The 24,466-nt window shown below is 43.8% G+C and overlaps 2 protein-coding genes and 1 long non-coding RNA gene across 6 annotated transcripts in view; 1 reads left to right on the forward strand and 2 right to left on the reverse strand.

Moving 5' to 3' along the window:
• Positions 1 to 24,466, forward strand: part of DKK3 (dickkopf WNT signaling pathway inhibitor 3) — a 413,056-nt gene that overhangs the window by 328,559 nt on the left and 60,031 nt on the right. For all 4 annotated transcript variants that reach the window (XM_069740188.1, XM_069740190.1, XM_069740191.1 and 1 more), the window contains exons 2-3: positions 445 to 717; positions 10,565 to 10,693. In XM_069740188.1, coding sequence (XP_069596289.1) covers positions 445 to 717; positions 10,565 to 10,693 — 402 coding nt within the window. The remainder of the gene's footprint in view (positions 1 to 444; positions 718 to 10,564; positions 10,694 to 24,466) is intronic.
• LOC138649025 (uncharacterized) lies at positions 12,058 to 14,977 on the reverse strand. The gene is made up of 3 exons (XR_011315223.1): positions 14,891 to 14,977; positions 13,301 to 13,393; positions 12,058 to 13,066 (listed from the first exon to the last, which is right to left on the reverse strand). It is a non-coding gene; the product is annotated as an uncharacterized lncRNA (long non-coding RNA).
• On the reverse strand, positions 15,016 to 18,724 carry LOC138649474 (microtubule-associated serine/threonine-protein kinase 3-like). Its single transcript, XM_069739950.1, has 7 exons — positions 18,658 to 18,724; positions 18,434 to 18,556; positions 18,183 to 18,283; positions 17,996 to 18,087; positions 17,520 to 17,599; positions 15,238 to 15,330; positions 15,016 to 15,035 (listed from the first exon to the last, which is right to left on the reverse strand). Exons 1-7 carry the CDS (start codon positions 18,722 to 18,724, stop codon positions 15,016 to 15,018), a joined length of 576 nt encoding a protein of 191 aa, XP_069596051.1.

Raw genomic sequence — 24,466 nt, forward strand, 5'->3', positions numbered from 1 at the left:
GTATGGGCTGTGTATGTGATGTGTATGGGGGCTGTAATGTGTCTTTGTATGTGTGCTATGTATTAGTGATGTACAGTATGTGTGCTATGTATTATTGATGTATGTATGCATTGTGTACCTGATCCGATGTGTAACACTATGCTGCACTCTATATACGTGTGTGATATATATGTATTACTGATGTATGTGTGTAATGTATTGATCCAATGTGTATGATTGCTGTACTCTATAGAAGTGTGTGATCCATTTATATCCGGACTTCGCTCTTCCTCGTGAGTTGCGGATACCGATCTCTTGCTTTGCTTCTCTCCTGCAGACGTTTTTCTATCGCTCTTTATATTGATGACTCTTCCCTCCTCGTAGTTCCATGTTTGCTGATATTGATACATGAGCTCGTGCACATATCACAGATTTTTCACGTTTTTTTTCCACCTTGTTGTGCAGATTTTCTCAGTCTCGTTTTCCCTTGAGTTACGGTTTGGAGATTGCGCCATGTGGACGAGTGATGCCACAATGCTCCTTGTGGTCCTGGCCCTGGCTGTTGGCTTTGTAGTCGCCTCTCCAATACAATCCACCCCATTCCCAGACCTTGATGATGATTATTTGGACAGCGTGGAGCCCCGCCCTGTAGTTGACGGCAGCCTGATCGGTATAATGCAGGAGGTAGAGAAACTGATGAAGGACACGGATGCCAAGCTGAAGAATGCTGTGAAAGAGGTAAAATGCTGCGCTGCACTACCAGATACATCCTCTGAGTGGCGCTGTTTATGGGCAAAAAATAACCCCGAAAGTTCATGCTAATCTCTGACATCTCCTTTGAGGACCCCATAATCAGTGCTGTGGACAGAAGAAAAGCGGGACCCTTAAACATCAAAATGGGCCCCCGTTATGGTGCATAGCTTAGTCACCTAGGACAGAATAGATTGAGGGTTTTTTTTGCCCTCTGCACCCTTTCCCTGACAATTGGGCCTTTTTTTATACCTCTAGTTCCTCTAAAGAGAAGCATAATGCCAGGGAATGGGACCAGCTAGATACTGCCCCCCTCCTACTAAAGTTTGTAAACTCTTCCCCATGATACCAGATATTTTTCTGTTATGGGGTTTTCGATTGGACGGTTCCTAAATCCTGGGAACGAGGGTCCTAATTACAAAAAGAATAACGCAACCGCGTTGTACGGGCTGGCGACACAACTTCCTTGGACTACTATGGGCCCATGTTGGGTATGGGGGTGGCAGTCGCCCTGGGCCAAGGAGCAAAAGGCGACCCTAAAGTTACGATGGTGGGGTAGCTATTGGAAACTTTGCATTCTGACCCATGAGCTTCAAGCTTCGCCATTAGGTGGCGTGTTCCATCAGACGCAAAAATATGAAGGTTTTTCTTCCACGGAAGGGTCTCTCCAGGCCAGTCCACGTATTACTCATGCAGCTTGGGCGTGCGAGAGAGTCGGACCCCCTATATCTCTGTACGCGCACAATGACACCATTTACTTCTTATATTGTGGAGATAAAGTTCTCGCCTGGGCAGCTGCAGGGTCTTATCAGATCCGGATCGGCTCCGCAACCTTCGTCAGGATGATATTTTCCCCTGTAACTGAGGCCAGTGTGTCCGCTCCGGGAACAGGGACAAATTGGCAACAAAAATGATACTTTGTTGGAAAGGTCTCACATGACCATAATGTATCTAAAAAAAAACAATGTAAATAGCTACAGATAAAATAAAGAAAAATAAATAAATAAAGCCACAACTAGCACAAAACACATATATAGATCAATTACCAGTGACCCCAAACTATACATATCTTGTAATGGGGCATCCGTCATAGATCTGCACAAAACGATAACACTACATGGGAGTTACAGAACGATTATTCCTGGTATTCAGTTTTCTACCCTTATGTGGTTTTTATTTTGCAAAAGCTTTGACACCAACTAGAATGGATGCAATTGCAACAAACCTTCAGCTGTCTAACAAGAACGCTACTATTCTCTGACAGCAAACAGAGATCTTGAAAATGGCAAAGAAGGACAAAGGATATTTCAACGTCATATGTTACATTTTATATGGCCTCTAATGGGTTAACTCCGTCTTGAATTCTGCAGACTTTGGATTTTCTTTAATCCGGAATGTTACATTTTCGGCTCTGATTTTGTCACGTGCTTCCATATTACCGCAGATCCCTTTTTTTTTTTTTTTTTTTCTTTTCTTGGCAACGTGTTATATAAAAACATAGAGGACGTGTAGGATGAAATAACGGGGCCGAGAATTTCCAGAAAAATCACCGCATGGAAAATTACCAAAAAAAACCCAGCTTATTTCTTTCCATGGGACAAAACCAAATTTCTGAAAAGAAAGATTAACAAAAAGTATGTCTCTTAAAGGGGCAGCGCTAGCATAACTTAAAGGAAGCCTTCACTTTTATATAACACTAGATGGTGGCCCGATTCTAACACATCGGGTATTCTAGAATATGCATGTCCACGTAGTATATAGCACAGCCACGTAGTATATTGCCCAGCCACGTAGTATATTGCCCAGCCACGTAGTAGATTGCCCAGCAACGTTGTATATTGCCCAGTGACGTAGTATATTGCCCAGCCACGTAGTATATTGCCCAGCCACGTAGTATATTGCCCAGCCACGTAGTATATTGCACAGCCCACGTAGTATATTGCACAGCCCACGTAGTAGATTGCCCAGCAACGTAGTATATTGTCCAGCCACGTAGTATATTGCCCAGCAACGTAGTATATTGCCCAGCCACGTAGTAGATTGTCCAGCCACGTAGTATATTGTCCAGCCACGTAGTATATTGCCCTGCCACGTAGTATATTGCACAGCCCACGTAGTATATTGCACAGCCCACGTAGTATATTGCCCAGCCACGTAGTATATTGCCCAGCCACGTAGTATATTGCCCAGCCACGTAGTATATTGCTCAGTGACGTATACAGCACAGAGCCACGTAGTATACAGCAGAGCCACATAGTATACAGCACAGTCATGTAGTATATTGCCCACCCACATAGTATACAACACAGTCACGTAGTATATTGCCCAGCCACATAGTATATTGCCCATCCACGTAGTATACAGCACAGTCACGTAGTATATTGCCCAGACACGTATGTAACAGGTTAACCCCTTCCCGACCCATGACGCAACGTAGGCGTCATGAAAGTCGGTGCCAATCCGACCCATGACGCCTATGTGGCGTCATGGAAAGATCGCGTCCCTGCAGATCGGGTGAAAGGGTTAACTCCCATTTCACCCGATCTGCAGGGACAGGGGGAGTGGTAGTTTAGCCCAGGGGGGGTGGCTTCACCCCCTCGTGGCTACGATCGCTCTGATTGGCTGTTGAAAGTGAAACTGCCAATCAGAGCGATTTGTAATATTTCACCTATTATAACTGGTGAAATATTACAATCCAGCCATGGCCGATGCTGCAATATCATCGGCCATGGCTGGAAATACTAATGTGGGGTAGGGTTAGGGGTAGGGTTAGGGGTAGGGGTAGGGGTAGGGTTAGGGGTAGGGTTAGGGTTAGGGCTAGGGTTAGGGCTAGGGTTAGGGGTAGGGTTAGGGTTTCGGTATGTGCACACGTATTCTGGTCCTCTGCGGATTTTTCCGCTGCGGATTTGATAAATCCGCAGTGCTAAACCTCTGCGGATTTATGGTGGATTTACCGCGTTTTTTTCTGCGCATTTCACTGCGGTTTTACAACTGCGATTTTCTATTGGAGCAGTTGTAAAACCGCTGCGGAATCCGCACAAAGAAGTGACATGCTGCGGAATGTAAACCGCTGCGTTTCCGTGCAGTTTTTCCGCAGCATAGCGATTTTTGTTTCCCGTAGGTTTACATTGAACTGTAAACTCATGGGAAACTGCTGCGGATCCGCAGCGTTTTCCGCAGCGTGTGCACATACCTTTAGAATTAGGCTATGTGCACACGGTGCGGATTTGGCTGCGGATTCGCAGCAGTGTTCCATCAGGTTTACAGTACCATGTAAACATATGAAAAACCAAATCCGCTGTGCCCATGGTGCGGAAAATACCACGCGGAAACGCTGCGTTGTATTTTCCGCAGCATGTCAATTCTTTGTGCGGATTCCGCAGCGTTTTACACCTGTTCCTCAATAGGAATCCGCAGGTGAAATCCGCACAAAAAACACTGGAAATCCACGGTAAATCCACAGGTAAAACGCAGTGCCTTTTACCCGCGGATTTTTCAAAAATGGTGCGGAAATATCTCACACGAATCCGCAACGTGGGCACATAGCCTTAGGGTTGGAATTAGGGTTGTGGTTAGGGTTGTGATTAGGGTTATGGCTACAGTTGGGATTAGGGTTAGGGGTGTGTTGGGGTTAGTGTTGGAGTTAGAATTGAGGGGTTACCACTTTTTAGGCACATCAGGGGTCTCCAAACGCAACATGGCGCCACCATTGATTCCAGCCAATCTCGTATTCAAAAAGTCAAATGGTGCTCCCTCACTTCCGAGCCCTGACATGTGCCCAAACAGTGGTTTACCCCCACATATGGGGTACCAGCATACTCAGGACAAACTGCGCAATAATTACTGGGGTCCAATTTCTCCTGTTACCCTTGTGAATCTAAAAAAATGCTTGCTAAAACATAATTTTTGAGGAAAGAAAAATGATTTTTTATTTTCACGGCTCTGCGTTGTAAACGTCTGTGAAGCACTTGGGGGTTCAAAGTGCTCACCACATATCTAGATAAGTTCCTTGGGGGGTCTAGTTTCTAAAATGGGGTAACTTGTGGGGGTTTCTACTGTTTAGGCACACCAGGGGCTCTGCAAACGCAACGTGACACCCGCAGACCATTCCATCAAAGTCTGCATTTCAAAAGTCACTACTTCCCTTCTGAGCCCCGACGTGTGCCCAAACAGTGGTTTACCCCCACTCATGGGGTATCAGCGTACTCAGGAGAAACTGGACAACAACTTTTGGGGTCCAATTTCTTCTGTAACCCTTGGGAAAATAAAAAATTCTGGGCTAAATAATTATTTTTGAGGAAAGAAAACGTATTTATTATTTTCACGGCTCTGCATTATAAACTTCTATGAAGCGCTTGGGGGTTCAAAGTGCTCACCACACATCTAGATAAGTTCCTTTCGGGGTCTAGTTTCCAAAATGGGGTCACTTGTGGGGGGTTTCTACTGTTAAGCCACATCAGGGGCTCTGCAAACGCAACGTGACGCCCACAGAGCATTCCATCAAAGTCTGCATTTCAAAACATCACTACTTCACTTCCGAGCCTCGGCATGTGCCCAAACAGTGGTTTACCCCCACATATGGGGTATCAGCGTACTCAGGAGAAACTGGACAACAACTTTTGGTGTCCAATTTCTTCTGTAACCCTTGGGAAAATAAAAAATTCTGGGCTAAATAATTATTTTTGAGGAAAGAAAACGTATTTATTATTTTCACGGCTCTGCATTATAAACTTCTATGAAGCACTTGGGGGTTCAAAGTGCTCACCACACATCTAGATAAGTTCCTTTGGGGGTCTAGTTTCCAAAATGGGGTCACTTGTGGGGGGTTTCTACTGTTAAGCCACATCAGGGGCTCTGCAAACGCAACGTGACGCCCACAGAGCATTCCATCAAAGTCTGCATTTCAAAACGTCACTACTTCACTTCCGAGCCCCGGCATGTGCCCAAACAGTGATTTACCCCCACATATGGGGTATCAGCGTACTCAGGAGAAACTGGACAACAACTTTTGGGGTCAAATTTCTCCTGTTACCCTTGGGAAAATAAAAAATTGCAGGCTAAAAGATCATTTTTGAGAAAATATTTTTTTTTTTTAATTTTATTTTCATGGCTCTGCGTTATAAGCTTCTGTGAAGCACTTGGGGGTTCAAAGTCCTCACCACACATCTAGATTAGTTCCTTTGGGGGTCTAGTTTCCAAAATGGTGTCATTTCTGGGGGATCTCCAATGTTTAGCCACACAGGGGCTCTCCAAACGTGACATGGTGTCCGCTAATGATTGGAGCTAATTTTCCATTTAAAAAGCCAAATGGCGTGCCATCCCTTCCGAGCCCTGCCGTGCGCCCAAACAGTGGTTTATCCCCACATATGGGGTATCAGCGTACTCAGGACAAACTGGACAACAATATTTGGGGTCCAATTTCTCCTATTATCCTTGGCAAAATAGGAAATTCCAGGCTAAAAAATCATTTTTGAGGAAAGAAAAATTATTTTTTATTTTCATGGCTCTGCGTTATAAACTTCTGTGAAGCACCTGGGGGTTTAAAGTGCTCAATATGCATCTAGATAAGTTCCTTGGGGGGTCTAGTTTCCAAAATGGGGTCACTTGTGGGGGAGCTCCAATGTTTAGGCACACAGGGGCTCTCCAAACGCGACATGGTGTCCGCTAACAATTGGAGCTAATTTTCCATTCAAAAAGTCAAATGGCGCGCCTTCCCTTCCGAGCCCTGCCGAGTGCCCAAACAGTGGTTTACCCCCACATATGAGGTATCGACGTACTCGGGAGAAATTGCCCAACAAATTTTATGATCCATTTTATCCTACTGCCCATGTGAAAATGAAAAAATTGAGGCGAAAAGAATTTTTTTGTGAAAAAAAAGTACTTTTTCATTTTTACAGATCAATTTGTGAAGCACCTGAGTGTTTAAAGTGCTCACTAGGCATCTAAATAAGTTCCTTGGGGGGTCTAGTTTCCAAAATGGGGTCACTTGTGGGGGAGTGCCAATGTTTAGGCACACAGGAGCTATCCAAACGCGACATGGTGTCCGCTAACGATGGAAATAATTTTTCATTCAAAAAGTCAAATGGCGCTCCTTCCCTTCCGAGCCTTACCATGTGCCCAAACAGTGGTTTACCCCCACATGTGAGGTATCAGCGTACTCAGGAGAAATTGCCCAACACATTTTAGGATCCATTTTATCCTGTTGCCCATGTGAAAATGAAAAAATTGAGGCTAAAAGAATTTTTTTGTGAAAAAAAAGTACTTTTTCATTTTTACGGATCAATTTGTGAAGCACCTGGGGGTTCAAAGTGCTCACTATGCATCTAGATAAGTTCCTTGGGGCGTCTAGTTTCCAAAATGGGGTCACTTGTGGGGGAGCTCCAATTTTTAGGCACACGGGGGCTCTCCAAACGTGACATGGTGTCCGCTAAAGAGTGGAGCCAATTTTTGATTCAAAAAGTCAAATGGCGCTCCTTCCCTTCCAAGCCCTGCCGTGCGTCCAAACAGTGGTTTACCCCCACATATGAGGTATCAGCGTACTCAGGACAAATTGGACAACAACTTTCGTGGTTCAGTTTCTCCTTTTACCATTGGGAAAATAAAAAAATTGTTGCTAAAAGATAATTTTTGTGACTAAAAAGTTAAATGTTCATTTTTTCCTTCCATGTTGCTTCTGCTGCTGTGAAGCACCTGAAGGGTTAATAAACTTCTTGAATGTGGTTTTGAGTACCTTGAGGGGTGCAGTTTTTAGAATGGTGTCACTTTTGGGTATTTTCAGCCATATAGACCCCTCAAACTGACTTCAAATGTGAGGTGGTCCCAAAAAAAAATGGTTTTGTAAATTTCGTTGTAAAAATTACAAATCGCTGGTCAAATTTTAACCCTTATAACTTCCTAACAAAAAAAATTTTTGTTTCCAAAATTGTGCTGATGTAAAGTAAACATGTGGGAAATGTTATTTATTAACTATTTTGTGTCACATATCTCTCTGGTTTAACAGAATAAAAATTCAAAATGTGAAAATTGCGAAATTTTCAAAATTTTCGCCAAATTTCCGTTTTTATCACAAATAAACGCAGAATTTATTGACCTAAATTTACCACTAACATGAAGCCCAATATGTCACGAAAAAACAATCTCAGAACTGCTAGGATCCGTTGAAGCGTTCCTGAGTTATTACCTCATAAAGGGACACTGGTCAGAATTGCAAAAAACGGCAAGGTCTTTAAGGTCAAAATAGGCTGGGTCATGAAGGGGTTAAAAAAGACTTAAAATAAAAAATAAACATATACTCACCTTCCAGGGAGCCCTTGTAGTCCTGTCGCCTGTGTGCGGTGCACGCGGCAGCTTCCGGTCACAGGGTTGTGATGACATCGCAGAAGGTCCTTCTCGCATAGCATCCTTGGCCCCGGAACCTGCCGCTTGCACTGCTGAGGAGAGGACGCAACGGCGGAGGGTGAGAATAACGTTTATTTTATTATTATTATTGTTATTTGTAACATTACATCTTTTTACTATTGATGATGCATACGCATCATCAATAGTAAAAAGTTGGTCACACAGGGTTAATAGCTGCGTTAATGGAGTGCGTTACACCGTGGTCCATTAACGCTGGCATTAACCCTGTGTGAGGGCTGACTGAGGGGAGTATGGAGTGGGCACTGAATGCGGGGAGGAAGGAGCGGCCATTTTTCTGCCGGACTGTGCCGGTCGCTGATTGGTCGTGGCTGTTTTGCCGCGACCAATCAGCAACTTGGATTTCCATGACAGACAGAGGCCGCGACCAATGAATATCTGTGACAGACAGACAGAAAGACAGACAGACCTCTCCAGTCCCTACCAAAGCAGCTTCTGTTATTTATAGTGACTTGTGGTAGCCACATAACTATTTGTTCACACATCTGGCAATGGGGTGAAGCTTAGTTCATGTCTGTTTCCAAAGGATTATCAGAAGAACTGAAAATGCAGCTTTGGATGTGATTGGAGTACAATACACGAAAAGTGTAAAATTGTATTTATTTGGTGACTAGCAGTTATTGAATGCATCACCCACATCTCTTAGAATTGACTTCTGGAAAAGCTGGGTGACCTTGTTACAGAAGTGAGCAGGGGCGTAATGATTGCAGTCGCAGAGGGTGCAACCACAAACCAGGCCTGAGCTAGAGAGCGGCCTGCTGAGGTCAGCAGGTATTTTAGCTGGAAGTGTGTCCGAGTACTGACATTCACCTGAAATATAATATGGAGCAGAGACCCGCCAGGTCCCTGCACTGCAATTTATGCTGATGGCCAATCAGAGGCTGGCGTTGGCGTGCATGTCACTGGCGGCGCACCAGTGACGTCATGGGCCGCCTGTTGCTTGCACACTGAAGTCACCGGCTGGTTTCTGCACTGGCTATAGAAGAGGACACCACATGCTATGGGAGCGGAGAAGGTGAGAAGAATTATTTCATTGTTTTTACATTTGTTGGAGGAGAGCTGCAGAGCAGGGACATTATTACTGGGAGAAATCCAGGATGGGGGACATTGTTACTGTAAGGGGCCCAAGAATGGGGGACATTGTTACTGGCGGGGTCCCAGGATGGGGGACATTGTTACTGGAGGGGTTCCAGGATGGGGGACATTGTTATTGGAGGGGGACCAGGATGGGGGACATTGTTATTGGAAGGGGACCAGGACGGAGTACATTGTTACTGTAAGGGGCCCAGAATGTTGGAAATTGTTACTAGAAGGGGCCCAGGATGAGAGACATTGTTCCGAGAAGGGGACCAGGATGGTGGACATGGTTACTGGAAGGGGCCCAGGATGTTGGAAATTGTTACTAGAAGGGGCCCAGGATGAGGGACATTGTTACTGGAAGGGGCCCAGGATGGGGGACATTGTTCCGGGAAGGAGACCAGGATGGTGGACATGGTTACTGGAAGGGGCCCAGGATCAGGGACATTGTTATTGGAAGGGGTCCAGGATCAGGGACATTGTTACTGGAAGGGGACCAGGATGGTGGACATTATGCCAGGAAGGAGTCCAGGATGGGGGACTATATGCCAGGAAAGGAAGACATTGCACCAGGAAGTGGCCCAGGATGGAGAATGGAGACATACCGGGATTGAGGACATTATAACTGGAAGGGGCCCTGGATGGAGACATTATATCAGGATGAGAGACATTATTACTGGAAGGGACTCAGGATGAAAGCATTAAATCAGGAAAAATCCCGGGATGGAGGGCATTACACAAGGATAGGGGACATTATTACAGGGCATTGTTACATGGGGGTGAACACATACGTCTTCACAGGGTCTGAAACGCTACTTGGGCCCATACATTTGCTGAACATGCAGGTGGGAGTCCAGATCCAAATTTTGCACCGGGTCCCATCAGACTCTAGTTACACCACTGGGAGCGAGGGTTGCGCCACTACTACCTGACTAGGTAGGAGTTTGGAAAGTTGGGTGACCGCTCCTGCGGGAGCACGTTTTGATTCTTCTTTGCAGGGACTGGTGGCTCAGGAGCTGCAGCATCGTCGTGTGCTCCTTTCCCGGGCGCTGCTGCAGTTTTTAATGTGTATAAATTATGGATGATTCAGGATATTTTAAGCTCAGTTTGATATCTGAGTCAGAATGTAAATTACCTGAGCAGATTCGCATGATGGCGGCAGAAAAATGAACTTCTCACCCTCAATTATTATTGTCATTTCAAAAATATCAGATAATGACCAGTCGTCAATAAAAAAAAGAATCTAGAGTCCACCGAATTCTATCAGTGATTCAGAAAATCATTCCGTTGGTTTCTGTTACTTTATTGTAACATATTCATGTTTTTTTTGTTTTTTTTTTAGCTGGATGCAGAAAAATTTTCAGAAGACAAATTCTCCCTAGAAGATCTGCCGCCCAATTATCACAATGAGACAGTAAAAGAAACAAAGGTGGGAAATGCCACTATTGTGACCAGGGAGGAAATCATCAAGGTAATGATACCACTGGATAAACGATTAACTTGTGACCTATTTGCTGCATGTGTTGGGCGCTGCTGGCATGGATTGGGCGCTACTAAATGACGTTGGGTTGCAGTAGTATGGCTCCTGCTGAGCTCTGCGCATTAGTCCTTCTGGGCTTTGTGGCAGTAGTTTAGTTTCTGCTGGAATCCACTGCGGCATTTTTGGGTTCTTGAGCCTAGTTGGGCTCGTCTACAGAAGTTTGGATCCCGCCGGATCTACTGTTCTACAGTTGGTTGGGTCCTAATACGTTATGTTGCACCATTTGGGTCCCGCTGGACTCCATTGTGGTAGATTGATCACTGCTGGTTTCTGCAGTAGCTTGGGTCCTCCTAAACATTTTTCTCCATTACTTTGGGTCCTTGCGTTGTTCTACAATAAGTTGGGTTCCAATAGGCTCTTCTGCAATCATTTGGGTCTTGCTGAGCTCTATTTTTATAGCTTGGTTTCTGCTGGGTAATTCTAAGCTCTGGTACACTTTATTGGGATACATCATTCTCGCTGAGCTCTACTGTACAACCAGTGTTATGTTTTGTTTAACCCCCCCCAGGAGTTATTAGAAATTTTATGGAAGAAAATGAAAACTTTATACAACAGCATATTGAGAATTAATGTCCTCCATATAGATTAGATTACACTAATAATTCATCCTTCAGGCATTGCAAAATTCTGCATTTTTGTAATATTCATCAGCATTACCTTATTTCGTTTACTTCTCTTCCAAACACTGATGCAGTCCTGTTTCATCTCCCAGTTCATGCTCCTTTCCAAAAGCTGCTCAGCAAAAGATCCGTACACCATACTCAAACAATATATGTGCAGATGTTAAGTGCTAGTGAGTGCAGTGGGCAAAACATAGATTACTGAGAAGACTTAATAGTCCTGCCAAAAATTACCTGGATTTAGTGCACACTTAAATCCATAGACAGTGGAAATGAACACCCGATTGTCTAAAGTAGTGCCCTCCTGAGAGCTGATGAAGCACAGAAAAAGTCATCGACCTGGGAGTGGGAGAACCTGATTATTGAGGATTCTAGTCTTAGCTCATTGGAGTGTAGATTTGGTGGTAGAGTGACAAATGGGAGGAGTTGTAGGACAGTGCGGTACTGTGGAGAGCTTGGTGGGAGAGTGCAATGGCTGGTACTGAGTGGCGGCGGCATCAGTGTAGCTGCTGGACAGAAATATGAGCCTGACTGCTGCATTCAGGATAATGGCAAATGCTTTTAGTGACAAGAACAGCAATTAGTGACTTACAATTAGTTGTGAATTCAAGATGAAAAGGAATCAGAGCAACAGTAATGGCTTTTAGTTATTTTTTTATTATTAATAATAGAATAAAAGGTTAAGGGATTAACAAATCCAGGAACATTATCAATAGACGAAATCATAGTCAGGTAGAAAGCCGGGGTCAGGTACCAGGTGATCAGTAAAAGCCAAGCCTGGCGAGCAGTATGAATACCGCGGCGGCTGGTGACAGAGGCAAAACATGTCCGGGTATGAATAGACAAAATCATAGTCAGGAACAAAGCCGGGGTCAGGTACCAGGTGATCAGTAAAAGCCAAGTCTGGCGAGCAGTATGAATACCGCGGTGTCTGGTGACAGAGGCAAAACATGTCCGGGTATCAATAGACGAAATCATAGTCAGGTAGAAAGCCGGGGTCAGGTACCAGGTGATCAGTAAAAGCCAAGTCTGGCGAGCAGTATGAATACCACGGCGCCTGGTGACAGAGGCAGAACATGTCCGGGTATCAATAGACGAAATCATAGTCAGGAACAAAGCCGGGGTCAGGTACCAGGTGATCAGTAAAAGCCAAGTCTGGCGAGCAGTATGAATACCACGGCACCTGGTGACAGAGGCAAAACATGTCCGGGTATCAATAGACGAAATCATAGTCAAGAACAAAGCCGGGGTCAGGTACCAGGTGATCAGTAAAAGCCAAGTCTGGCGAGCAGTATCAATACCACGGCGGCTGGTGACAGGCAGAACATGTCCGGGTATCAATAGACGAAATCATAGTCAGGAACAAAGCCGGGGTCAGGTACCAGGTGATCCGTAAAAGCCAAGTCTGGCGAGCAGTATCAATACCGCGGTGCCTGGTGACAGCGGCAAAACATGTCCGGGTAAAAATGTAACCCTCAGAAGGCCACAGGTAGATGGTGAAGATCCTTCAATAAAGGTCCAGCAGTGATGGTGGATCTGCTATACTAAAGGGCGCTAGATGTGGAGATTTCCAGTCTTTCTGATGGTTCTGGGGGCCTGGAGCAACAGTAACAACATGTAAATGCGCGAGCAGCCCTGGATAATCCACGCCAGCTGGATGATAAGATCTTGTGGAGGAAGGAATCTGTGGGAAGAGAAGTAAATATAATGTAAGTGACGGGACTCCATATTACATGATACTACTGTGCGGTCACTGCGGCCAAACGGCAGCGGAATCTTACTATACAGAGGTCAGGGATCACTGTCAGCCATCATACTGTACATGGGACAATCCCATCACTGACAGATAATAACTTCTCCACATGAATTTTTCTCATTGATTGACATCACACAACATTGAGCTGATTCTCAAACTTACCTGGTGTCTTTTCCTCCTTTTCTTTATTTTCTGAGTTTTGTTGTGCTCTACTCAAAGGTATCAAATATTTTCTGTCCTCGTGAACTGGAATATCTGATCAGAATGTAAAAACAAAAACCTCAGTAACAATGTATTCTTATAGTATCTGCTTTGTATGTATAACATAAGTAAAGGGACGACTTATGACATGTCACTATTGTGCAGTCACTGTGGCCAAACGGCAGAGAAATCTTATTCATAAAGAGATCAGGGATCATTTATGATCAACATTTTTTTAAATTAGTTAAATAAATTCTTTTTTTTTTTTTAAACGGCGCGGGGTCACCCCAATTTTGGTAGCCAGCCAATGTAAAGCAGAAAGCTGAGGGCTTGTATTCTCAGGCTGGGAAACTCTGTGGATATTTGGCCCTCCCCAGCCTAAAGAAAGCATCCCACAGCCGCCCGAAAAAGGTGCATCTATTAGATGAAAAGTCCTTTAATTATAAAAAGCACTCACCAATCCTCTTTTACCCATTTTTTACCTTTAAAAAAAATAATAATCCAAAGGGATCAACCGTAAATCGATCCCATGTCCCACAATGATCCCGGATAAGGTTACTAATGTCAGCAGCTAGATTCACATGCTACTGTCATTGTGTTCTGGCTGGTACAGGCACCGGATGGTGAATACTATCATCAGTAATGCCTGCTATTGCTGCTCTCAGCAGAGCAGGCAACGCTGATGACAGTAGTAGTTATCAGCTGACACCCGACCGACGGTAATCTTTTCACCACCAGTAACAGACGCACACTCACATGTTGGTAAATCCAAAGAAGATAAAGAAAGGCAGCACTCACCGATCCTTCTAAGACAGGTATCTTTATTAGTTCATGATAAAAGTCTTCACGGCCGGGGGTACAGGTGTAAAGAGTGCGGCAGGCCTGACAGCCGTTTCGCGCCCTCCTGGCGCTTCTACGGGTCAGCGCCAGGAGGGCACGAAACGGCTGTCAGGCCTGCCGCACTCTTTACACTTGTACCCCCGGCCGTGAAGACTTTTATCATGAACTAATAAAGATACCTGTCTTAGAAGGATCGGTGAGTGCTGCCTTTCTTTATCTTCTTTGGATTTACTGGCATGTGTTGTCGGCAGGAGCACCCGAGGTCCAGCGGTTATATCTCCATTGCAGGCGTGAAGGCTCAGCTGTAATAGAAGGAGGTGGTGCGGTCTACTGCACTTCTTAGAGATTGACACTCACATGTTGTCCTGTGTGACCGCGTGGGAACCCACAGCGGTCAGCAATGCCCTGGGCTCTGACTGGCGGTGACTTCAGTATGGTTACCGCCAGTCAGAGCCGGTGTTTCCTATACAGTCACCCAGAGGACAGCATGGGAACCGCGGGATGTTTGGGCCTCCCATTCACGTGAATAGGTTTCGAACCATCCGGGTTCAGGATCGCGTTTGGGTAAAATTTTTGGTACTAAACCAAACTTTCGCTGAAACCAAGGGACCCGAACATCTACGGGTCCGGCCATCTCTACTAACATCTGCTCCACATGAATTATTCTCACTGACTGACATTACACAACTTAGAGCTGATTCTCACACTTACCTGGTCTCTTTTCCTCCTTTTCTGAGCTTTGTTGCTCTATACTCCAATAAATTGAAGACTTTGTTTCCTCGGGAGCTGGAATCTCTGATGAGAAAGTAAACAAATCTCTTAGTAACAATGTATTCTTATAAGATCTGCTTTGTATCTATAATGTAAGTAAAGCGACGACTTATGACATGATACGATTGTGCGGTCAATGCGGCGGAATGGCAGAGGAATCTTATACAGAGGTCAGGGATCACTGTCAGCCATCATACATATCCCATCACTGACAGATGTCATCTGCTCCACGTGAATTCTTCTCACTGACTGACATCACATAACATACAGCTGATTCTCACACTTACCTGGTCTCTTTTCCCCCATTTCTTCATTTTCTGAGCCTTGTTGCTCTATACTCAAATAAATTGAAGATTTTCTCTCCTCGTCAGCTTCATTTTCTGATCAGAAAGTAAAAAGATACTCTTAGTTTAGTAACAGAATACTCTTTTAGGATCTGCTACATAAAACAAATTTCAGGTGTCAAGGTTTTTCTTACGGATTTAGGGTTTTAGCTTGTCCAAAAGGCTCAATCCCATTAAACCCAACTTTCTGTTTATTCAGATACCTGAATGACTAACCCTAAGGCCGTGACAAAATGAAGGGTGGGGCAGCACTTCTGCTAGGAAAACGCTGAAGGTCGGGCACAGATCTCTGGCGCTCCCCTCTTTTATCCCCCTCTCCCTCTTTATTTACTAATACATACACCAATCAGAGACTGTTTACAAGGGAAGGAAACCTATCCGTCCCCTGCTAAGGTCCCCTGACTGGCCAGGTTTGCTAGCCAACTACCTGCAAAGCACTTGTGAGTACATACAATGGAAAAAAAGATAAAGCTAAAGATATATTTCCACCATTTAACCCCTTCAGGAGGGGGAAATATAACAAATAGGGTAATGCCTGGTGTTTCTTTCGTGATGGTCTAGGGATCACCATTACTTTTGCTGAATTGGTTCTAGTTTTTGAGATAATTGTCAAAAGTGTGGCTCGTCCTTCTGGAAGATCTGGGCTTAGAAGATCACTACTTATCGTGAACCGCAGATCTTCCATTTGTTTGTGTCTCATATTAAATGAATCTAATTTCCTTTTGTGCTGAAGGGATTAATGACCATTTCTAAGCTGGTATAGACTCAGGCCTCTCTGTTGTGAATTCTGCTTTTGGGCTCCCTCCGGTGGTTGTAGGTGGTAATGCAGTTGTCCCTGGGTTGCAGTCCTGGTCAGGTGTATCTGCTGATTGCAGTTCTGACTGGGGTATTTAGGTGTGCAGGATTCATTAGTCCTTGCCTGTTGTCCATGGTTTTTGGGAGGTGTTGGATCTCTGTCTGGTTCCTCCTGCCTTGCTGCCAAATCAGCAAAGATAAGTGTCTGGTTTTGTTTCTGTGGCACACATGTTGTGTGCTTTATATTTCAGTGCTATTCATTTGTTTTTTCTTGTCCAGCTTAGATTGTGTCAGTATTTTCTCTGTCTAGTTGGATTCTCAGGAGTTGCAGATATACGTTCCACGTCTTTAGTTAGATGGTGGAGTTTTTTTGTATTATCTGCTGTGGATATTTTTGGAAGGATTTTAATACTGACCGCTTAGTATTCTGTCCTATCCTTTCCTATCTAGCTAGAGTGGCCTCTTTTGCTAAATCCTGTTTTCTACCTACGTGTGTCTTTCCTCTCCTACTCACAGTCAATATTCGTGGGGGGCTGCCTATCCTTTGGGGTTCTGCTCTGAGGCAAGGTAGATTTCCTATTTCCATCTATAGGGGTATTTAGTCCTCCGGCTGTGTCGAGGTGTCTAGGGTTTGTTAGGCACACCCCACGGCTACTTCTAGTTGCGGTGTTAGTTCAGGATTTGCGGTCAGTACAGTTACCACCTACTCCAGAGAAAGATTCATGCGGCTCCAAGGTCACCGGATCATAACACCTCTCTACCTTCAAGAGTACCCCTGGGACACGAATAGTTGAGGTCCCAGTTCCAGGAACAGTTTGAGGCCCGTTTCGTTACTGAAAACCATCACAGAGTGACAATAGTTAATCCATAAAAATAATGATTTCCAAGGTAATGAAATATCCTATGCAATTATTTTGTATTTCAATTTGTAGGCTTACAATGCTATAAAAACAACTTTTTGAGGCCAGAATTTTATTTTAATTAACTATTATTTAAAAAACTAGAGCCAAGCTGGCAAAACCAAAGCAATATTTTTAATCAGCACCATAAACTTAATATAAAACCGTTAAGACATTGTTGCCACCAAAATCTCTGTTTACCAGCGCAATGTAAGTAAAGGGACGCCTTATTACATGATACTATTGTGTACAAACAGCAGAGGAATGTTATCATACAGAAGTCAGCGATCATTGTCAGCCATCATACATGCGACCATCCCATCACTGACAGATAACATCTGCTCCAGATGGATGAATGATCTGGTAATCTAGGAAAACTGTACAAAATTAGCGAAATGTATGAGTCTATGGGCAACATAATTGGGATCCATGAAACATGGACAGCATAGGATACCAGTTACAGAAAAATCATGTGGAAATATGTTAGACAAAGTCAACATTCTGATTTGTAGTGTGTAGACATGTACATACCTGACAATGGGGGCGAGCATGGCAAACTGGTAAAAGCATCATCTCTAATACTAATAGATGCAGGAAAAGATTCTTTCTGCCTGTTTGGAAGAAGAAAAATGTGTAACTCACAAGTAAATGCAGTATAAAAGGGGTTGCCTCAGTAGTTTAACACCAACTATAAAGTCTATTAAGACATATGAGAGTTATAGTGGGGAAGTTTCGTGCTTAAATCTACCTTTTATAGAGCAGAGCGAAAAACAACTACAAGAATGGCTGGCATGTATAACTACATCTCCTACAGTGTGGGCAGCAGTAAATGTGCATGACTGGCTGCAGTTATAGGATGTTACCATCAGCAGTTTCTGAAGCCTAATGACTGCTAATCATGGGGCAATGGATGCTGTAATTTATATTATGGTATTTATGTCCTATATTTGGAGTTGTGCACATATATCAGCCTGGGACTGTAAGTAATGAAAATATAATCTACTCACATTTCTAAGATGTTTGTGTAGGATGCTTGGGTAAATTCTGCAGGTGACTTGGGATCCTCATTATTCATCCTCCTGGTAGTGGTGGTACAGAGCTAAATTCGGACAACAAGAAGATATGAAATACTTTTTTTTTCTTACTTTTAGATGTATTTTTTTTACATTTTTTTGTATTTGTTCTCATACTTACTTTAGAAAGCCATTCAGAAGAAGATGTAAAATTTTGATAGATAAAGCTCTCATTGTCCTCCTCATCCTCTGAGACCAGATATTTGTTTATATCAGAGTGATCTACAAGACATAGGTAATGAAGTATTATTACAGGTTGTCAGTATAACACAGTCACCATTTACCCGTAATATTAATGGGAACCGATTGTCTCAAACTATGATAGACAAGACAAGCAGCTGCTTAGTCTAGATGACGTCTCCTTCTACTTACTGATAGAGAAGCTTGTGTACGTGTTTGACGCAAGCTGAGGAACATACTCCGGCTTCTGACTTAGAAGGTTGTCAAAGTCTAAGCCAATCAGGAATGGATGACCCTTGATCTCAAATGCTCCTGCTGGAAAATACAAAACAAAAGTGTTGCGGATATTGTCAGAGACTGTTCCGTATCTTAATCTGAACTAATGACGTTTCTGAGCAAACATGAAGGAAATTTACTGAATGTGATATTATGAAGAATTAGAAATGGATGAGCTGATAGGGAAGTGCTGATTCTCATAGACATGAGCGATATGTCCTTTCTGTAATAAGCAAATTATTACCTGTCCCAAGTCTGTCTTCAGGATTTTTTATTAGCAGTTCATTGATGAGGCACCAAGCATCAAAGGGAGGAATGGGATTACAATCCCAACGTAGGTGTCCTGTTATATAGAAAATTGCAGAAAATAAAACATCTTTATTGTACGTCAAGATAAAGCTAAATAAATACCGTATATACTCGAGTATAAGCCGAGATTTTCAGCTCACTTTTTTTAGGCTGAAATTGCCCCTCTCGGCTTATAGTCATACCCAGGGGTCAGCAGGGGAGGGGGAGCGGAGCTGTGTAATAATACTCCCCTGCTCCTGGCACGGTCCCTGGTTCCCCGGCGCAGGCAGCGCAGGCAGACGCGCAGGTCAGAGGGTGCGATGATGCGATTAGTGCGCGCCGTCCTCTGCCTGAATGTCAGTGCACGGGGAAGATAACGGCGGTCGGCGGTGGAATGGGGAGCAGGTGAATATAGCAAGTGCCGGGGGCCTGAGAGATGAGTATGGAATTTTTTATTTTTTTAATCCCAGCAACAGCATATGGGGCAAATGTCTGTATGGAGCATCTTATGGGGCCATGTGCAGCATTATATGGGGTAAATATCTGTATGGAGCCATGTGCAGCATTATATGGGGCAAATATCTGTATTGGGCCATGTGCAGCATTATAGGGGGCAAATATCTGTATGGGGCCATGTGCAGCATTATATGAGGCAAATACAGTATCTGTATGGGGCCATGTGCAGCATTATATGAGGCAAATATCTCTATGGAGCATCTTATGGGGCTTTAATCCACATTTGTGGAGCATTATATGGGGAAATGTGTCTATGGAGCATCTTATGGGGTCATAATCAACATTTGTGCAGCATTATATGGGGCATATTTTAATATGGAGCATCTTATGGAGCCCATCAGAAATTGTATGGAGCATTATATGGGGCGTATTTTGTATGGAGCATCTTATGGGGCAATCATGAACTGTGTGGAGCATTATATGGGGCTCCTGATTCAATATGGATATTCAAAAACACTTAAACTGTTGATGCCTCAATCAATTTTACTTTTATTGGTATTTTTATTTTTTAAATTTACCAGTAGCTGCTGCATTTTCCACCCTAGGCTTATACTCGAGTCATTAAGTTTTCCCATTTTTTTTGTGGCAAAATTAGGGGGTCGGCTTATACTTGAGTATATGCGCTAAGTAAACAAATGTAACCAACCAAAGCAATGGTTGGATTATTCCACTTACCATCAACAATATCTTTTTTCATATAAAATGGTACAAATCCCACAAGGAATTGATGTAGTATGATCCCCATTGACCACCAGTCAACAGGTCTTCCATAGCCTTGTTTCAGGATGACCTCTGGGGCTAGATAATATCGGGTGCCACAGACCTGGAAACCAGGAGAAGAAAGAGATGAGATTGATCATTCTATTATTATGACAAGTTCTCACCATAAAAACACAATCACAGAAGATAAAATATCAGCGGCAAAGATCTCTAGAAATGAAGAATGCAGAGAAGATACAGTGATGAGATTAGTAAAGAACAGGCTGCGTTTCTGTAAGTGATGCCGACCTCATGGTCCCGGAACTCTCTGCTGATCTCCTCTACTAATTGCTTGTAGATGTTGGTTTTTGGTATCATGACACCAAGTTTTGAAAGGCCAAAATCAGTAACTTTAATGTGTCCAGTAGATGTTATCAGGAGGCTGTGAAAGAAAAGATGGTTTTAACCTTGTAGACTATATGATATAAATGATAACTTCCTTTATCATACTACAGGGGGTACTTACTTCTCTGGCTTCAGGTCTCTGTGGACCACACCATAACTGTGCAAGTATTCTACAGCAACAACCGCTTCTGCAAAGTACAAGCGGGCCAAGGGGACAGGTAAAGGACCCCTGGTGTTTAATAGGGTCTGACAGTCTCCACCTGTAGAAAAAAATAAATATGACCGGTGAAGGGTTTATAAAGCAGATCACCATGATGTATAATGGGAAGTGAGCCGAGATATTTGGCAGGAGGGAATATATACAGATATTATGAATAGTGCACATAATATTAGACTAAAGTAATGGTGAAATGTGGTCCATGTAACTAATAACAAAGTGTAATCACATCTTGTCTACAGCTGAAGATACTATCTATCTATCCATCCATCTATCCATCCTTCTATTCTTCCATCCATCCAAGCCCCTTAGTGTTCTCACCAGCAATATACTTTTTATGGCCATTTCAAAGTATGATGCCGTCAAGTGTGCCCCCACCCAAACACACTGAGTATGGTTCCCCCAGTGAATCCTCCTCCCTACAGTATCACTCCACATATACGGTGTCAGTATGATGCCCCCACTCAGTATGATGGCGCCCACAGTCCCTATACTCAGACTCTCACACAATATAATGGCCCCCACATGTCTTCACTTAGTATAAGGGCCCCCACAGCTCCTCACACATAATTTGGACCCTAACACAGAATGAAGACCCCCACACAGTATAAGGTCCCCCACAGCACACCACTCAGTATGAAGACCCCACTCTGTACAGGGGCATTCTCAGTCGATAAGTCAATCTGGGGGTATTAGCAGGCTTCCATTGCCTCGCACACAGTAGTATGTCCCCCACAGCCACTCAATCAGTATTGTGGCCCCTACAGATGCTGACATTAAATAAAGCACTATTCCCCTAGCCCCATTGCCATGGCATGCTGCTCTGGTCAGTCCGGTGTGAGTGCTCAGACTCCACACAACAGGCGCAGTGCTGTGAGTACTTGGCCCCTGTGGTGTACGGAGTCTCAGACCACAGTCTCACAACCACGGGCTGAATGGTGGATCGGGAGCTTTCGGCTTCCTGATGCGCCATTCTGTTCAGCTGTATTCACATTCTGAGGATGCGGCCATGCTGAAATTGTGATGACCGGAGGAGTGATGTGGCCCAATGCCAAGTGATGCTGGGCGCCCTAGAACTCATGGGCCCCATAGTACCCCTGCTCACAGATGAATAAATTTTTGGGCATGGAGGTCATATATAACCTATAGTAAATGCTCTGTGGTGATGGTCAAATCCTAATGATATGATAAGATGTAAGCAGACGTGGACTGACTATACAATAATACACATGTCCTACCTTCCACATACTCCATGACCATACAGAGGTGAGATTTAGATGGAAAGGAGCAGAGCATGGAGGCCACAAAGGGACAATCAGAGAATGTTAAGATGTCCCTTTCCAGATAAGCCCATTCCATCTTTTTTGGAGTATACAGGCTCCTCTTGGCCATTTTCTTTATTGCAAAGTTCTGATGTAAGTCTTTATGGCGTGCTAAATAGACGGAGCTGGAGAAAAGGAGAATCCATGGTAAATAATCAATCCTTATTAACAGTCTATCTATAGAAGTCATTATATCAGGGGTGTCAAACTGCATTTCTCAAGGGCTGCAAACAGGTCATGTTTTCAGGATTTCCTTGTACTGCACAGGTGATAATTTAATCACCTCCACAAAGAATGAGTTGGTGATTAAATTATCACCTGTGCAATTTAGGGAAATCCTGAAAACATGACCTGTTTGCAGCCCTCGAGGAATGCAGTTTGACACCCCTGCATTATATGATCTGCTTCTGTACTAATTTCTTGAAGCCCGTCCGTCACTGGAGATACAATTCTAGAAATGAATAATATAGCATTGCATAGATCAACTATGGAGATCTGCACAAAGCCATGTCTGCCGGAGCCCTCACACGTCATATTAGACAGGAGAGAATCTTCGAGGGCAGATTCGCTATAATTGACCAAAAGATCCGATTCTGTCCAAGTAAAATTTAGTCCAAATTGAAATTCCTCCAATTGCTGTAAGAAGTTTATTCTGCTCCTCTCAATCCCTAAGGCCGAGGTCACACTTGTGAGTGCAATGCGAGTCTCTCGCCTCAATACCCGGCACTGCCGCCGGCACTCGGGAGCGGAGTGTGCGGCTGCATGTATTTCTATGTCCCGAGTGCCGGTGGCAGTGCCGTATATTGAGGCGAGTTTCTCACACTGCACTCACAAGTATGACCCCGGCCTAAGGCATGAAAAATGGAGGGCATGGAAGTAGTTAAATAATAATGGAGCACATTCTACCCACCTGTCCGAGGCTCCCACCTGTCCATCCCTGCAGTTCTCCATCCTCCGGGCCAGTCTTTGGTTGCTCTGGCGCCCCCTTCTGGTGCTGAGGCCAGTGATTGGACTCACGGGGTCATGGTGGAGGGTGCAGATGTCATTGACGTCAATATCGTGTCAGTCCTCCCGTGACCGTGTGTAGCCGATTACTCTTATCAGCTCCATAATGGAACCAAAAAAACAAAGACTGCTGAGGAGGAAGCTCTGGTGGAGGCGGCAACATGAGAACAGATGGGGTCTAGGACAAGTGACTGTAATATGTTATATTAATCCCTTTCCTTAAGGGTATGTGCCCACATTCAGTATTTGCAGCAGAAATTTTTGTACCATATCTGCATTTTTTTGACGATGCATCAAATGGGCACATTTTTGTTGCGTTTCCGCTACAATTTTTAACTGTGTTTTTGTTGCAGATTTTCCTCCACTCATTATTAGGCCTCTTTTCCACTTGAGAGAAAAAAAAACAGTCCGTAATCTGGACCAAAAAAAAAGGGATGAAAAGTATGCGTTTGTCATGCGAGTTTAATGCGATTTTTTAATCGCACCATGTGTTTTACATCCGTACGACATCCATATGCAATCCGTTTTTTTCTCTGCAACTATTTTTATGCAGTCATTTACAGGACTATTTACAGTGTTCTATGCCACAGAACGGTAAGGTATCCGTAAAAAAACGGATTGAATACGGATGGTCCCTATTCCATGCGTTTTTTTTTCTCGCACTCATTGACTTGCATTGGCGAGTCTCGTCCGAGAATCGCAGCAAATCGCAGCATGCTGCGATTTTTTTCTCAGTCCGATTTCAGCTGAGAAAAAAAAATCGCAAATGGAATGTCACCTATTGAATAACATTGGTCCGAGTGCAATCCGATTTTTTTTATCGGATTGCACTCGTCCGTTTTTCTCACAAGTGGAAATGAGCCCTTAGGGTAAGTTCATACTGGGCGTTCTTGCTGCATTTTTTATGCTAATTTTTGGCTGCTTTTTACAATACCAGCAAAGCCTATGAGATTTCAGAAATCTCACGCACACACATTGTTTTTTTTGTGAGATCAGTATTTTGTGCTTTGCTGCGTTTTTTGGACATAGGGCATGTCACTTCTATCAGCGTTTTTGCTGCGTTTTTTCACCCATTGACTTGAATGGGTGTTGAAAAATACACAGCAAAAACGTAGGTATCATTTGCTGCGTTTCTGCTGCTGAAAATCCAAGGACATTAGCATTGACAAAGAAAAAAAAAATGCACCAAATATGCAACAAAAAACGCACCTAAACCTGCGTTTTTGAGGCAGCTTTCTTTCCTGCCAAGAAGATCAGGTTTTGCTGCAGAAAAAAAAAGGAGCAAAAACGCTCTGTGTGAACTTACCCTTATGTGTGAAATCTGCAGAAAAACGCTGAAAGAATTGTCAAGCTGCAGATTTAAATGGAAAGCTAAGCATCGTGTGCACGAGACCTCAGGAATCTCATTCACTTTTCTGGCATCATGAAATCCCTCAGGTTTAGTAACAAATCTGAGCAGAAAAAAAAACACAAAAAAAATGCGACAAGTCTGCGATG

The sequence above is a fragment of the Ranitomeya imitator genome, chromosome 9, assembly GCF_032444005.1.
Source record: "Ranitomeya imitator isolate aRanImi1 chromosome 9, aRanImi1.pri, whole genome shotgun sequence".
NCBI classification, from domain to species: domain Eukaryota; kingdom Metazoa; phylum Chordata; class Amphibia; order Anura; family Dendrobatidae; genus Ranitomeya; species Ranitomeya imitator.